The sequence below is a fragment of the Aethalodelphis obliquidens genome, unplaced genomic scaffold (assembly GCF_003676395.1).
Source record: "Aethalodelphis obliquidens isolate GAN/ISIS:26980383/991018 unplaced genomic scaffold, ASM367639v1 scaffold10, whole genome shotgun sequence".
NCBI classification, from domain to species: domain Eukaryota; kingdom Metazoa; phylum Chordata; class Mammalia; order Artiodactyla; family Delphinidae; genus Aethalodelphis; species Aethalodelphis obliquidens.
Window position 1 is genome coordinate 42,406,514 of NW_020837954.1, and position 15,036 is coordinate 42,421,549.

General features: G+C 46.9%; 1 protein-coding gene and 1 long non-coding RNA gene across 5 annotated transcripts in view; one reads left to right on the forward strand and one right to left on the reverse strand.

The window, feature by feature from the left end:
* Positions 1-4,051, forward strand: part of SLC39A9 (solute carrier family 39 member 9) — a 48,991-nt gene extending 44,940 nt beyond the window's left edge. For all 4 annotated transcript variants that reach the window (XM_027111612.1, XM_027111611.1, XM_027111613.1 and 1 more), the window contains one exon: positions 41-4,051. In XM_027111612.1, the coding sequence (XP_026967413.1) occupies positions 41-271 (231 nt within the window). In that variant the 3' untranslated portion in view covers positions 272-4,051. The remainder of the gene's footprint in view (positions 1-40) is intronic.
* Positions 4,052-12,136: 8,085 nt separating this feature from the next.
* On the reverse strand, positions 12,137-14,986 carry LOC113623049 (uncharacterized). Its single transcript, XR_003433747.1, has 3 exons — positions 14,723-14,986; positions 13,192-13,318; positions 12,137-12,265 (listed from the first exon to the last, which is right to left on the reverse strand). It is a non-coding gene; the product is annotated as an uncharacterized LOC113623049 (long non-coding RNA).
* Between the last annotated feature and the right edge of the window lie 50 nt (positions 14,987-15,036).

The window sequence follows — 15,036 nt, forward strand, 5'->3', positions numbered from 1 at the left end:
TTTACTTGACTTAATTTTTCTTCTCTATCTTACTTCACAGAGCAGTAAAGAAGCCCTTTCAGAGGTCAATGCCACTGGAGTGGCCATGCTTTTCTCTGCTGGGACATTTCTTTATGTTGCCACGGTGCATGTCCTCCCTGAGGTAGGCGGAATGGGGCACAGCCACAAACCCGACCCCGCTGGAGGGAGAGGCCTCAGCCGCCTGGAGGTAGCAGCCCTGGTTCTGGGCTGCCTCATCCCGCTCGCTCTGTCAGTAGGACACCAGCACTGACTGTTGAGGGTCCAGCCTCAGGCCATGGCCGTTTTCCATCCAGTGAGAACAGCCAGCACGTGACAGCTGCTCACTTCCTCAGTCTCTTGTCTCGCCTTGCCCATCTCCACCCGTAACCCTAAAGATTCTGGAGGGAGGTGAGATGAAAACCTGGAGTAATGGAAAGCTTTTCGAGTAGAAACAACACACTGCGAAGGATACAGACATTCCATGTGTTGTCTTTTCAAGGGCCCTTGGCATTTTGAGTTTTGTTGTTTCCCTTAACCCTATTCTCAGGGAAGATGGAATTTAGTTTTAAGGAAAAGTGGAGACCTTCATACTCATAATGAAATAATTATGAAAGTACAGTGTTCTGTAATTAAGCTAAATCTCTTTCTTAGTTTCGAGGCTCTGCCACTTTAATCCATTGATTTTTAACATGGTTCTCGCCGTGTAAGTCTGGTGCTTTAGCATCTATGCCACATCTATGCCTTGAATGAAGGTCATAATGCCCACTGTCTTAGATGCTAAAGATAAGTAGTTCATTTGGGGCTAGAGTCAGGAAAAGGACGGCAAGACACATTGAAAGCTGACTTTTTACTTGAGAGAGAGATCCACTGAAGAGGGTATGTCTGGAGAGTCTTTTAAACACCTCCTTCTGCACTTGTCTCTTTAAAGAGAGCCTGCCATTCCATCAAATGGAGCAACAGAGGTGGACTAGCTTTTAAAGAGGTAACTAGTGTTTTATAAAGCATTTCTTTTCAAGTTCTCCTTTGTGTAGAGTAGCTGCCTGTACAGCACATTCTTTATAGAGGAGCCAGGTTCTAGTAGGTGGGCTTTCCTTAGGCATAGGCTTTCCTTCAGGAACAGTCAGGTCCCAAAGTATCTTTGGAAATTAAAGGGGATTCAATTATAAGTGAATTCGGATAGTTACTGACATCTTTGTAATAACCTTTTTAAAAGTAAGATTACCAAAACCTATGTTGTCCTTTTTTTGTCTCTTTAAGTATTTATCTTAGCAGACCAGCAGTCCCTCTGGCAAAATACTTGGTGCCCCTTGGGGACTGCTAGGTCAGTGTCACATAAGCACCTGTAGCAGTGAAGAAAGTCAAGATGTATCATAAATGGGAAGTGTTTGCCTGTTGATTTAAAGCTTATTAAAATCATGTCTTTTGTCTCTTCATCTTTTCCATGCTTTTCTCCTAACTTTTCCCTCCAGCCCTTCCTCGCTACAATTTGCTGCTTACTGCTGGTGGTGATGTTAATATTTGTGAGTTGAGTTCTCTCATCAGGACAACCACTTCTTGAACTGTGATGATGAAGATAGTCTCGTGTCTGTTCTTTATTCCTTTCAGTGAAGTTACCTTTGTGTCAAATGCAGCTTTATTAAGCCCTTAAAATATCACTTCCTCATATGTGAGATGACACAATCACTAATATTCTGGTAATTTAAACAATTGAGATAGTAAAAGTGTTAAGCAAACTAGGATAATTTTTCCATATTTGCCAAAATCCCTGTAAACCTTGTTATCAAATAAGTATATGATATATTGTTAATTTATTTTGACTTTCTGTACCATTTCACACCACATCACAGAAAGGGGGAACCAAGACTGTTTTCGTCAGGGCATTGGATTTAGGAGTTTGTAAAACATTTTATAGGACACATAAGCCAGCATGCCCAGGATATCTTTATTTCCTTCCTAGATTTGTTACTGGGTCAGCAGCTGGGGAAAAAGAGCTTGAGAGCCCTCTGCTGGCTGTAGACCAAAGTAGCATAAACAGGATCTGGTTCTGGATAGTGGCTGGCAGCCATTGTGTACGACATTAAAACCAACAGAAGGTACAGTATGAAAGTCTACGTGACTTTCCTGATAACAACTCTGACTTAGGAGAGTCCTAGGGTTTCATCTGGTCCTTCAGAATAACACGGTTGCCTTGACTCTACCCGGAAGTTTACTTAGTTACGTAAATAGCTCATGTTAGTGTCTGGTTCGGTTTGGGTAGCGGCACTTTCTATCGTATTGTTGTGTGCAATGATCAGAAATTTGTTCTGCTGGCCAAAGCCTCTTTCAGCAGTGCCTTGCCATCACACTTAAAAGTTTGGCTACAATATCTTGCTGGGTAGGGCCTTGAACTCTGGCAAGGATCAGACCATCTAACTTCCAAATTTGCCTTCCCCTCTGGACCTCACGTTAACAAGCAAACCTTTCACGGCCTATCAGCTCTCAAGAGCTATGGGCTTTCCCAGATTTTAAAGCTGCTGCCTCGGAACCACTTACTTCCGTCCTGGTCAGCAGGCAGAAATAGCCATACTAATCTTACAGGGCTCAATGCATCTCAAGGCAGCAAGGAACCGAGCAGCGTGGCAGAGGCCTCCTTCACGGGGGGAAGAACTTGCTCATGGTGGGCAGTGTCCCAGGAGAGGTCACACTGATGGTCACTTATTGGCACATTTCAGTTCCATTTTCCTCTTGTTTAAAACTGCCTCCTTCGATGTGGATGCCTTAATGCTCTCACACATTTGAAAACCTTGGCAATACTTAAGTTGCTGCCGTGATTACAGATGGAATTATTGGCTACCAGAGAGATGCAATTGATGATGAAAAGCATGGCCCTTACTTCCTCATAACCAAAGTTAATCTGAATTGCAATTTGACTCCCTTTCCTCGGTAGGGATAGACTTTCTTCAGATCTCAAGTGCTCTCTTAAATGGCAGATTAAGTTGAAAAACACTACTGATGCATTCCCATCACTTGTTCGCCAGTGAATTGCTTGTCAGTTCCCATATCCCCAAAGTAGCGATGTTCCAGGTCTGATGGCTTTCCTGTGCATGCTATTGCCAGATTTCATTTTTTAGGCAAAGGTTCTGCACTGGAGTGTAGAGAGTTGGAAACAGTACCACCTACAGAGGCTATGTTGTTCTCTCTTCCCCTCATCACCTTTTTATTTCCCTATTCAAGACAGCCAAGTCTGTTCCTGTATTTTGAATCATTAGAAAAATGAGAGAGATGGCTGTTTTGAGTGGTCAGTTCTTTGTAGAAAGGAGAAAATGTAATTGCGTTTTTTACCGGCCTATTTCTAAGTGTCATTGCCTGGTTTTTCTCTTTTTCAAGGATTAGAACTCGGAGGACATGCCAGCCTCTCAGACACATGGTAGCTAGGTACTGAACGTGGGAACTGTATGTATGTCAACAGCACAAGCCCCCAAAGAACGGTCCTGTCTGTGGGGCCCCCTTGGGAGACTGAGAATAATGACCGGCTTCATCCAAAACTGCTGTAGGGCAAGGCGAGAACTCTCTATAGGCATTCCACAGGGGTACCTTCCTTACATTACAAAACTTCTGCTCAATACACAATGGTCCACATAACCCCAAGAGCACTGTTGGAGATGCTATGAAATTAAAACCATTGATGTAGCCCCTTTGTACCTGAGACATCTAGATTCACCTGAGGAGACCTGAGGGAAATGTATGACTTGCATAAAAGGGCTAGACAACCATTAGGAATTTTCTAGATATGCCCAGCCTAACACACGGAGGTTGGCTTTGATCTGTTTTCTCATAGCATCTTCTACCAAGTTGGAAGTCTCGTGGGACAACACTGCAGTTCCCCTGGTTCAGTAGCCTGAACAGTGATTTTAAATGTCCCCTTTTCTGGATCCTTTGTAAACATGAAATCATTCCATGGATGGCTGCCTTATAATTTTGTCTCTTTCCACTTTAATTGTGAATGGTTTAAAAAAATGTTTTTGCTGTTTTCTGGTTTATTTTATGATATTAAATTTTTATTAGTGCATACCTTATGTGAGTGGTTCATTACTTATCCTCTCGGCAGTTTTCTTTTTCTGTTTGATGACCAGACTGGACCCACATTCGAACATCAGAAAAGGTAATGAAAAGTTTTGAGGGACAGTGGAAAGATGTGTCTATATGTACATCCTTTAGGGAAGGAGGGAAGGAAAGGAGGAGGGGAGATTAAGCACTCAATACACCATCTGCCCCAAGAGATAGCAATTTATTGACAGTTTTTTTCCATGGCCATTGTTGTTAGCAAATATTATTTACGAAGGTAGCCATTTAATCCCAGAAAAGAGAAGCAGGCCAATAGATCCCAGTCACAGTGGGTGCATTTCAAAGGGCACAGTTACTAATATGAGTGTGTAGACGCTATGAACAACTGACTCTGGAAATAGAGATTTCAATAGAAGTGCAATTTGTGAATTTTATAAGTGTTTTCTCCCTCTGTAGACTTTAGTACTAGATCTCATTTTTTAACTGATATACCGATAAACGCTCTGTATAGCAATGTATCATTTAAATGTATAGCTTATGTTTATTCATTAGATTTCATTATCACTGGTCTACTTTGTGCTGACTTTCTATATGTATCACGTGTGCTACAGCTGGTTACAAAGATTGTGCCCAGAGTGTTACATGTTGCCTGAAAACCTTTCCTCATAAATAAGAAAATAGGCCAAAAGGACATGGTATTTATGATTCCTGCCATCTCTGATGGAAGCTTTCAGCTGAAGTGCCTCATCCCTCTTTTGCCTTAAGCGGTGGTTGTGAAATCTTCAGAAGCCAGCATTACTAAGTAACAGCCCTTTCATCCTACTGCCCTGAGATCCAAATGTACATAGATGTATGTGTATACATATACATATTTACACATGTGTCTATATACAGTTTTAGCCAAAATAGCCAGCAATCCTTATTCTGTTTAATTTCTAATTCTTACAAGCTAGAGCTGCATCCTGCAGTGTAGTTTTTAGGAAATGAGCCTGCTTTGTATCCCACTCTGGTTGCCCCGTGTCGAGAACACCCCTCCTCCAGCTCCCTCACCTCCTCCAGGTCTTGGTCCAGAGTCTCCTTCAATTAGGCCTCCTGTGACCACTGTATTTAAAACTGTAATCTGCTCACCCCCGCCCCAGTGTTCTTTACCCTGCTATTTCTTTCTTTTTTTTTTTTTTTTGCGCTACACAGGCCTCTCACTGTTTCAGCCTCTCCCGCAGGCTCCGGACGCGCAGGCTCAGCGGCCATGGCTTATGGGCCCAGCCGCCGGGGCATGAACCCGCTTCCCCTGCATCGGCAGGCGGACTCTCAACCACTGCACCACCAGGAAAGCCCATACCCTATTTCTTTTTCTGTAGCACTGATCACCTTTTAATCTGCTTTATAATATATGTCTTTGTTTTGTCCCTCTTCCCTGCTGAAATATAAGCTCCAGGGAGCTAGGTTCTCAAAAAATATGTTGTTAAATGAATTGGTCTGCCCTGAGGGGGCACTTTTTTCGTGATCTGTGCTCTCCTCTCCTTTTCCCCCACCAGCTTCTGCCCTGATTCATGGCAGAATCAGCTGCTGGCCTTATGTGTAGCTCCGCCTTTGTCTCACACTGAAGCCAGGGCTGCTTGGGAGTTAGCAAAGGGGCGGGGAGTCAGGGCAGGAGACTGAGCATATAGGTGGGCAATTAACTGGGTTCAGGTTACTAATCCAGTACTAACTAATGTTAGTAAGGTACTATGTGACTGATTTAGGGATCAGAAAACCTGGTTCTCCTTTCTGGCTTAGCTACTGATTTCTGTTGCAATGATAGCCATTGCCCATTTCTGTAAATTTTGGATAAGGACGTGAGTGAAAGCATGTGTCCCAATCTGGTTGCCTCATTCATAAAGGGATCTTGACAAATTCTAGAGCCGTCAGAGGAGGGAGCCCAGTGGAGAGGGGATGGGAAGCCAGGGCCTTGGAGGCGGTGTAGAAGGGACTGGATTGTTTACTTATGTCTGGAATGCTCTTGGGGACAGAATTTGATAACCATCACCAGATACTTCAAGGGCTGTCAGGTGCAGGAGGGTATAGATACCATATTCTCCAGTGGGTGGAACAGGAAGTAGACTGAGCCCCCCACCTCTCCTCCACTAACCCACCTCTTCATTCAGCAGGGTTAACAGCCCTTCCTATGGACCAGGCACTCCTCAGAGCTGAGTGTACAGAAGGCAATAAGGGTCAGTTCCAGTCCTTAAAGAGCTCATGCTTCAGTGAGGCATTCGAACAAGGAAACAGTTGGCAATGCTGGGAGCCAAGGCAATGCTGGGCGCTCAGAGAACACCTGGGGGCAAGGAACCCAGGGTAGGCTTCAGGGAGAACATCAGAGGGAGATAGCACCTGCGCTGAACTCAAAGGCTGAGCAGAATGAGCTAGTGAAGGTGGGAAAGAGAGGACCCATGAGGGCAGAGGCCTGGTGGCACAAGAAGATGGACTCCGCCTAGCAGGTGCCATGGCTGGAGGACAGGGGAGGTGAGAGCTGGTGTGCAAGACATGCTGGCTCCCTAGGTGACTTCGAAGCTTCCAGATTTGAAATCCTACAGGTAATTGGGCCCAGCCAGTGTCTTTGTAATTCCTGCCTCAACTGCCACTCCCGGGTGCAGTCCGGCTGGCCTCAGCTCCTGTCACAACACGATGACTTGTGGAGGTAGAAGTCTGCAGTCTGGTGGCTCTGCTGGTACCTCAAGGTGGGGCTTGGTGACTTTCCCTCCCTCATCCCTGCTTGCCTTCCCCACTTCCTGGCTGGGGCCCAAGGACTCCCTCCTTCCACTTCTGAACATTGGTGTTAGTTATATTCAGAGGACCTGACCCGGCCTGGGAGGGGTGCCCCATCTTCCTTCTCTCTTCGCTTCTCCCTCCCCAACTCTCTGGTTTACTTAAGGGGACTTGTCCTGGATCGGGAAGTGTCCTGCCTACCATCTTCCTTTGTTACCACTGTCTCACCAGAGCCTCCACCCTCCACCTCTTGTTTCCTCCCCCGCTCCAGCCCCTGTGTGAAATGAGTCTTCCCCTGCGCTGACGGTGGGGTGGGACTGGGAATGTGAGGAGAACCTGTGTTACCTTCTCCTTTTCTGTCTCTGCCCTTCCCCTGCTCAGTACTTTGAGAAATCAGAAAAGAACATGCTATTGGACCTAGAAGAAAGAGTCCAAGGATGACGTGATGCTGAGAGTTGGAAGGGCCCCTTTTGGTATATGAAGGGGCCCTTCATATATCAAATATCATATATGATATATATGAAGTCACAAACGTTTCAAAGTAACTTGCCCAAGGTCTTTTCACTGAGTCAAGATGGAGCTACCACTGGCACCCAAGCCCCTGGCACCTGGTCCCATGAACTGCTGGCTCTGTTCTAGAGGAGGAACCAGCATCCTGGCTCTCCCTCAGACGTTTTGGGAGTGTGTGAGATTGTGACAACAAATGGCTATGGGCTTTTTGGTCAGATTGAACACCACCCCCCGTCCCCTAATAAAATATTATATTCAATACTTGTTCTTAGAAGCCAAATTAATGTTTACATTTGAGTCCACACATCACCCACGAGGGGGAGCCCTTTGTACCTTCAGTGTTTCTGAGCAGCGTGCTGTCCTCAGCAATGCTGTTGGGTACCAAGAGCCCGCGTCAGTGCAGTGAAAAGGCTGGCAGGGCAGGAGATCCTTGGCCACCCCCAGAAATACATCACATTGGCAACCTTGAGTGTGAGCAGGTGTTTGGCAGAGAGGGTAGAAGCCTAGCAAGAGGCTGACCCTGCTGATGAGAACAGAGCTGTCTAGTTTGGTGCAATGGCCTCTCGGTCTCAAGACGTTTAGAATGGGGATTTGCCCAGGGCCCACACGTGCGCTCCTTTGATCCCCCATCCCCTTCGTCCTTCGGCTGCTGGCTTTGACCTTACCCGTGGTGCCATTTACCCCCCTCCCTTCCCCCTGGGGTTCCCCTGCGGGCAGCCAAGCCCTGCCCCTTAGTATAGGCGTCTGAGACCTACCCTTGGTCATAGGAAATGCAGTCAAAGTGGAATACAATTCGATAAAAAGAGGTAAGTGTTTCAATCCTCAGAAGGGGTGGCATCAGAAAGGGCTTCACGAAAGAAGAGTCATTTGAGCTGAATCTTGAAGTAGGATTTGGGGAAGTTAAGAAAGACATTCTAGACTCTAGAGAGAACAAGTGAAAAGAAGATGTGAAAGTGCCTGGTAGCTCCTCAGAATATTAGAACCGGTGTGGCTGGAGCAGAGAATGTGGGATAAGGTGACAAGGGGTGACCGTGACAATAAGTTGGGACCAGATTGTGGAGGGTATTAGTCAAAGGTCAGGAGCTGGCAGCTGAAGTTGAAGGAATGGAGACCCATTCCAGGGTTTTAAACAGGAGGCTCATATGATCACCTTTGAGTCTTGAGAAGATCATGTGAGTGAGGGTGACAAGCTGAGATTCCTTCGGGGATCCTGCTGTAGGTGGGGAGTCATTTGAAAAGGCTTTTCAGGGGGTACAAGTGGAAGAGGACTGACTACATGAAGCAAGCTGGGAAGCCCAGAGAAGTCCAATGATTGTTCTCAGTTCACACAGCTAATGGCAGAACCTGGAATTAAACCCACTTTAACGCTAAAAGCAGGCGACAAGCCTGCCATCTAAAGATTGTTTCATGGCCATTCTCAGCCACCCCACAGATTCTGTTTTGTAGATGAGGGTCAGCTGAGGGCCTGAGAAGTCAGTCTCCACTCAGGTGGCAAAATGAAACAAGAAACTGGCATCTGAACGGGCCAAGTGAAGACAAATCAGTTCACTAAGCATTTGCTGAGCGCCTACTACACGCCCTGGACCCTTTCTTCAAGGAGCTCACAGTCTGGAAGGGACATACACAGAAAAAAACTCCAAACAAGGCAGACAGACACGTGCTAGGATGGAAGGATGGGCAAAGGTCCCCAGGAACCAGAGGAGAGTGTAGTTTCAGCTGAATTGGTTCCATACCCTGTGGAATCCCGGACAGGAGCCTGAATGATGGAATTAGCGTTGGAGGAGGAAAAGAGCTTCTATGGAAGAGATTTGATACTATAGCAAGGCCTGGCCTGGAGCCCAGATCTTTTCTGTTTCTTCTGCTTCTTGGCCCTATAGGCGTACTTGTGCTGGGCCGAGCCATCAGACCGACACGGGCACCAGGACAGCTCAGGGAACCTGGAGTAGAAGTGTTCCTGGGTCCTTCACTTGGCATCAGCCTGGCTTGCTTGCCTGAGGGTGGGGTCAGGGTCAGAGAGGGCTGAGGGCTGAGGAGATGGCACTATGGGAAGAGCTACTTCTGTCCAAGTTGCTGGGAGCTTTTGAGGCCCAATCAGGATGTGACTCCAGGAAGACCCTTGTCACTGTTCCCTGTCTGAGAATGTCTTCCTGCCCATCCCTGGCCGGAGTGGGTTAAGTAAGACTCTGTGTCTGGCTCGCTCTGGCTGAAGTGTAAGATCAGAGAGCTGGATCCCTGTCAGTACTCACACATTTAAGTACCATGGGCTGGCCATATACAACAGCCATGCTAATACCTGTTTCATGGAACAATGGTGACCATCACATGAGCCTGCAGATCATGGATAAAAGCAACATTATGAAAATGTATGTTCTTTTTTTTTTTTTTTTCTTTTTTTTTTTTGTATGTTCTTTTTCACAGTAAAGAAAACAATCAACAAAATGGAAAAAAAAAACCAAAAAAAAAAACTATGGAATGGGAGAAATGATTTGCAAACAATTTATCTGATAAAGGGTTAACATCCAAAATATGTAAGGAACTCATACAACTCAATAGCAAAAAAGCAACCTGATTAAAAAGTGGGCAAGGGCTTCCCTGGTGGCGCAGTGGTTGAGAGTCCGCCTGCTGATGCAGGGGACACGGGTTCGTGCCTCGGTCCGGGAAGATCCCACATGCCACGGAGCGGCTGGGCCCGTGAGCCATGGCCACTGAGCCTGCGCGTCCGGAGCCTGTGCTCTGCAACAGGAGAGGCCACAACAGTGAGAGGCCCGCATACCACAAAAAAAAAAAAAAAAAATGGGCAAGGAACCTGAATAGACATATTTCTAAAGAAGAAATACAAATGGCCAACAGGTACATGAAAAGGTGTTCAGCATCACTAATCATCAGGGAAATGCAAATCAAAACCACAATGAGGGCTTCCCTGGTGGCGCAGTGGTTGAGAGTCCACCTGCCGATGCAGGGGACGTGGGTTTGTGCCCCGGTCCGGGAGGATCCCACATGCCGTGGAGCGGGTGGGCCTGTGAGCCATGGCCGCTGAGCCTGTGCGTCCGGAGCCTGTGCTCCGCAACAGGAGAGGCCACAACAGTGAGAGGCCCGCGTACCGCAAAAAAAAAAAAAAAAAAAACACCACAATGAGATAGCACTTCACACCTGTTAGGATGGCTATTCTCATTAAGACAAGAGATGAGTATCTGTGAGGATGTAGAGAAAAGGGAACCCTTGTACACTGTTGGTGGGAATGTAAATTGGTACAGTCACTATGGAATACAGTATGGAGTTCCTCAAACAATTAAAAATAGAACTACCATATGATCCAGCAATTCCACTTCTGGAATATATATCCAAAGGAAATGAAATCAGTGTATTAAAGAGCTATCTGCATTCCCATGTTCATTGCAGCATTATTTACAATAGCCAAGATATGGAAACAACTGAAAGTGTCTGTTGATGGCTGAATGGAGAAAGAACATTTCACACACACACACACTGGAATATTATTTTACCATAAAAAAGAAGGAAATTCTGCCATTTGCAGCAACGTGGATGAACCTGGAGGACATTATGCTAAGTGAAATAAGTCAGACACAGAAAGACAAATACTGTATGATTTCACTTATCTGTGGAATCTAAAAAAGTCAAATTCATAGAACCAGACAGTAGAACAGTGGTCGCCAGGGGCTGGAAGGTGGGAGAAATGGGGAGATGTTGGTCAAAGGGTAAAACTTTCAGTTATAAGATGAATAAGTCCTGGAGATATAATGTACACTTAATAATACTGTATTGTATACTTGAAATTTGCCAACAGAGTAGATCTTTTTTTAAAAATTTATTTTATTGATGTATAGTTGATTTACAATGTTGTGTTAATTTCTGCTGTACAGCAAAGTGATTCAGTTATACATATATGTACATTCTTTTGCATATTCTTTTCCATTATGGTTTATCACAGGATATTGAATATAGTTCCCTGTGCTATACAGTAGGACCTTGTTGTTTACACACCTACATATAATAGTTTGAATCTGCTAATCCCAAACTCCCATTCCATCCGTCTCTCATCCCCCTGCCCCCTTGGCAACGATAAGTCTGTTCTCTATGTCTGTGAGTCTATTTCCAATAGAGTAGATCTTAAATGTTCTCACCACACACACACAAAAACAGTAACTCTGTGAGGTGATGGATGTATTAACTAACTTGATTGTGGTAAGCATTTCCCAATGCATATGTATATTAAACTATCATATTGTACATCTTTAAAAAATCATATTGTATACTAAATATATAAAAGTTTTATTTGTCAATCATATCTCAGGAAAGCTGGCGAGAAAATAAAAACTATCAGAAAATGTGTGTTCATTATTAGGAGTCTATCCCTGAACACAGCTGAGAGGCTGGAATTTTACAGTGTAAGGAGTTTTCAATTCTGCGGGAACTCGGAGGCTTAGGTGAGTTGGCAATTGAGAGAAATTACTAGAAAAAAGGGGAGAGACTGAAAGAAAGGTCCAGCACTTTCCCAGACTGCACCTCACTCGGCAGTGTGCTGCGGTGTGACAGGTATGGGCTTAGGATTCAGACCAAATCAAGTATCTGCATCCTGCCTTTCCCTCATTCAACACGTATCTGAGGGTCTGTCATGTTCCAGGAAATGACTCGCTGGGTGACCTTAGGGAGATAACTTATTTATTTATTTATTTAATTTATTTTTTTGCGGTACGCGGACCTCTCACTGTTGTGACCTCTCCCGTTGCGGAGCACAGGCTCCGGACGCGCAGGCTCAGCAGCCATGGCTCACGGGCCCAGCCGCTCCGCGGCATGTGGGATCTTCCCAGACCGGGCCACGAACCCGCGTCCCCTGCATTGGCAGGCGGACTCCCAACCATTGCGCCACCAGGGAAGCCCTAGACAACTTTTTTGAACTTCATTTTTTTCATCAGGAAAACTAAAAGTAACACACACCTCATCGGGGCTGTTTCAAAAATGAAATGAAATAGATAAGATGTAAATCATATATTCAGAACATCATCTCTGTATTTGAGCCTGTAGAGCACTAGGTCCCTGAGTTTCCACCCCAACTTGCTTCCCGATAAGACTGGGCAGCCCTGGCCCACACTTGGGCTGGGGCAGTGGATTGGCACCCAGCTTGTTTTGTCTCATGCAGAAGCATCTGCCAGGCATCCAGCACTGCCACCAGCTGGAGCAGAGAGTGGAAGCAGAAACGGCGTCTCCCAAGGCTGACTTAGCATGATCTGGACTGGTTAGTTGAGGGAAGCAGAAGACACTCAAGTACCTAGTGGACCATCAAACTCATGCTGTTTGTCTCAGGGCAGTGTTTCCACCTCTCCTTAACTACCAGTAGCTAAGGTCTCTTCAGATGTCCTGTCTGCAGAGGGAATGGGCAAAGATTGCTTTCTCTTTGCTGCTGAAGGAACTTGTGCTCTATTTCTTCCACAGAAGAAACAGAATGAAGATGGTTCTTTCCCAGGAACCATCTGGGCTCACGCAGCCCTTCTCCTTGGGAAGGACTCCCTTAAAAATGATTCCAGGCATCCTGCCTTTCTCCCACCTATGGCTCATCCCCAGTCCTTCATCACAAGCAGCTAAAACTGGTACTGACCTGATTAAGCAGAAGAGGAATTAATTTATTAAAAGGACATTGGCAGGGCTAAGGAACCAGGGGCTGACCTGGGGTGAAGCTTCCAGGAATGCTATCCAGAACCATGCGGCAGAAGCAGCCTGACGGGGAGGCTGTTGATGCTGCCATGTGTGTGCTGCCAGGAGCCCACCTGCCTGTGACTGTCCGTGTGGCCAGTCAAATGCTGCTGGCTGCGTTGGGCACGCAACCTTACCGCCACAGCTGACCCCCAAAGCAAGTCAGATGCCTCCGGTACTTACCCTTGAGAAACTGGTGGCGGTGCGTTCTCTTTCCTCATGTTTGTCCCCTGCAACTTAGTCCTGTCCTGGTGCCCCAACCAGTGAACTCCACACCACAAGCTTGTGACCCAAGTTTTCTAGCTTCCATCTGGAAAAAAACAAAACTCCTAAAGTGGCAAGTTTTCCAAGCATGAAAACGTGTCAAAAATAACCTCCCAAAGTGTGAAGTGTCCACTTTGTATGCTCTCCATGGGCTCTCATCATCTTCCTAGTCCTGTCTCTTCCCACCTGGTGGACTCAGGCCCTGGACCCTGTGTTAGAGCTGTGCCTGAGATGTTCTGCAGGGAAACATGAACCACGAGGGGCACAAGGGAATTCAGATGGGCCCCTTTGGACAGTGAGAAACAAGAGGATGTTGCCTGGGCTTGGGAACCCAAGACTTGGTTAGGGGAAGGGTGCCAGGGTGCGGAAGCCCTTTATTAAGCCCCTTCTTAACTAGACTCATAAGGTGTTAGGCCTGGGAAGGCCTTGGAGGAGCATCTAGTGAGGATCACAAATTCAAATGCCTGAAACGAGAAGCCAGGCAGGTAATAATGAGTGAAGCAGGCTTAGCAAAGGACTCCAGGGGATGGTCGCTCTGTAGAGAATGCCATTTTAGACATTAAAATTTTAAACTTTTAAAAAGGCGTGCCAATGTTGATAAGAGTCTGAAAGTGGTTTGCCTGGGTCGGAGTGAGGATGGGAAGTTGGCCAGCAGGAGCATAAGGGAACTTTCTGGGGCGATGGAAATGTTCTGCATCTTGCTTTGGGTGCTGGTGGCTTGGTGTATACATTCATCAAATTAACTTCATCAAATAAATACCTGAGATCTGTGCGTTTTGTCATATTTTAATTATACCTCAAGTTTTTACTTTTGCTTGGGCAAATTAATAACGTCTATCTATAAAGTGATTTGGCACTCAGGCTACCTATTTGCAAACTTCTGCTCCAATCTGACGTCTTTATCTTACAGCTGAGGCATCAGAGCCCCTGAGGGGGTAAGTGGTTTTCCCAAGTGCGCGGAAGAATCCTGACTGTCCAGAGATGGCCTGCAACTCCGCGGCCAAGAGTAGGATGACTGCCGCGTGGTCCAGCCGGCTGCCTCTCCGAGCAGACTCACTTCCCTGCCTTTGGAGTGGTGCCTGCACGCAGCGATGCTAACAGAGCCACTCCGCTGGCGGTCCCCAGAGGCAGGACAGACGTCTGCACCCGCCGGAAAGTGAGACGGTCATCTAGAGGCGCCGAGAGGAGCGGAAGTGGATGGAGCGCCAGGCCCCAGGGAGCACGGGCCAGGCGTGCAGATAAATCACGGACAGTAGCTGCACTGACCGTTCGGGATCGGCACTGAGTGCCAAATGCCGACGCAGGCAGCCAAGTTCTGGGAAAAGAAATCCGATCCGGGCGCGGCAGCGGTGGTACAAAGTGAGACCCAGCAGAGCAGGCGGGGAGGGGCTGACAGCCCCGATGGAGCCTCCTCTCGGGGCGGGCGCTCGGGCACTGGCTGAAGTCTTACCTGGTCCCCGCCCTGCCTGAGAAGGTACAGGCGTCTCCGCTCTACAGGAGAGAAAACTGAGGCTCACCGCAGCTTCACGGAGTCATGTAAGGACTGAGGTGGGATTCCAAGCCCGGTCATCTGCTCTCCCCCACCCAGAGCGAGTAGGGATCTGCAGCAGTGACTCCAAGCCCGTCACAAAGCAGACGTGTTCCCGGTTTCGATGTGGGCGCTGCAACCGAGAGGAAACCCGGGGGAGAAATGGGTACGCGGGGTGGGGGTGGGGAAGTGCTGGGGCCTAGTCTCGGGGCCGCGCGACCCGCCGGGACCTTCCG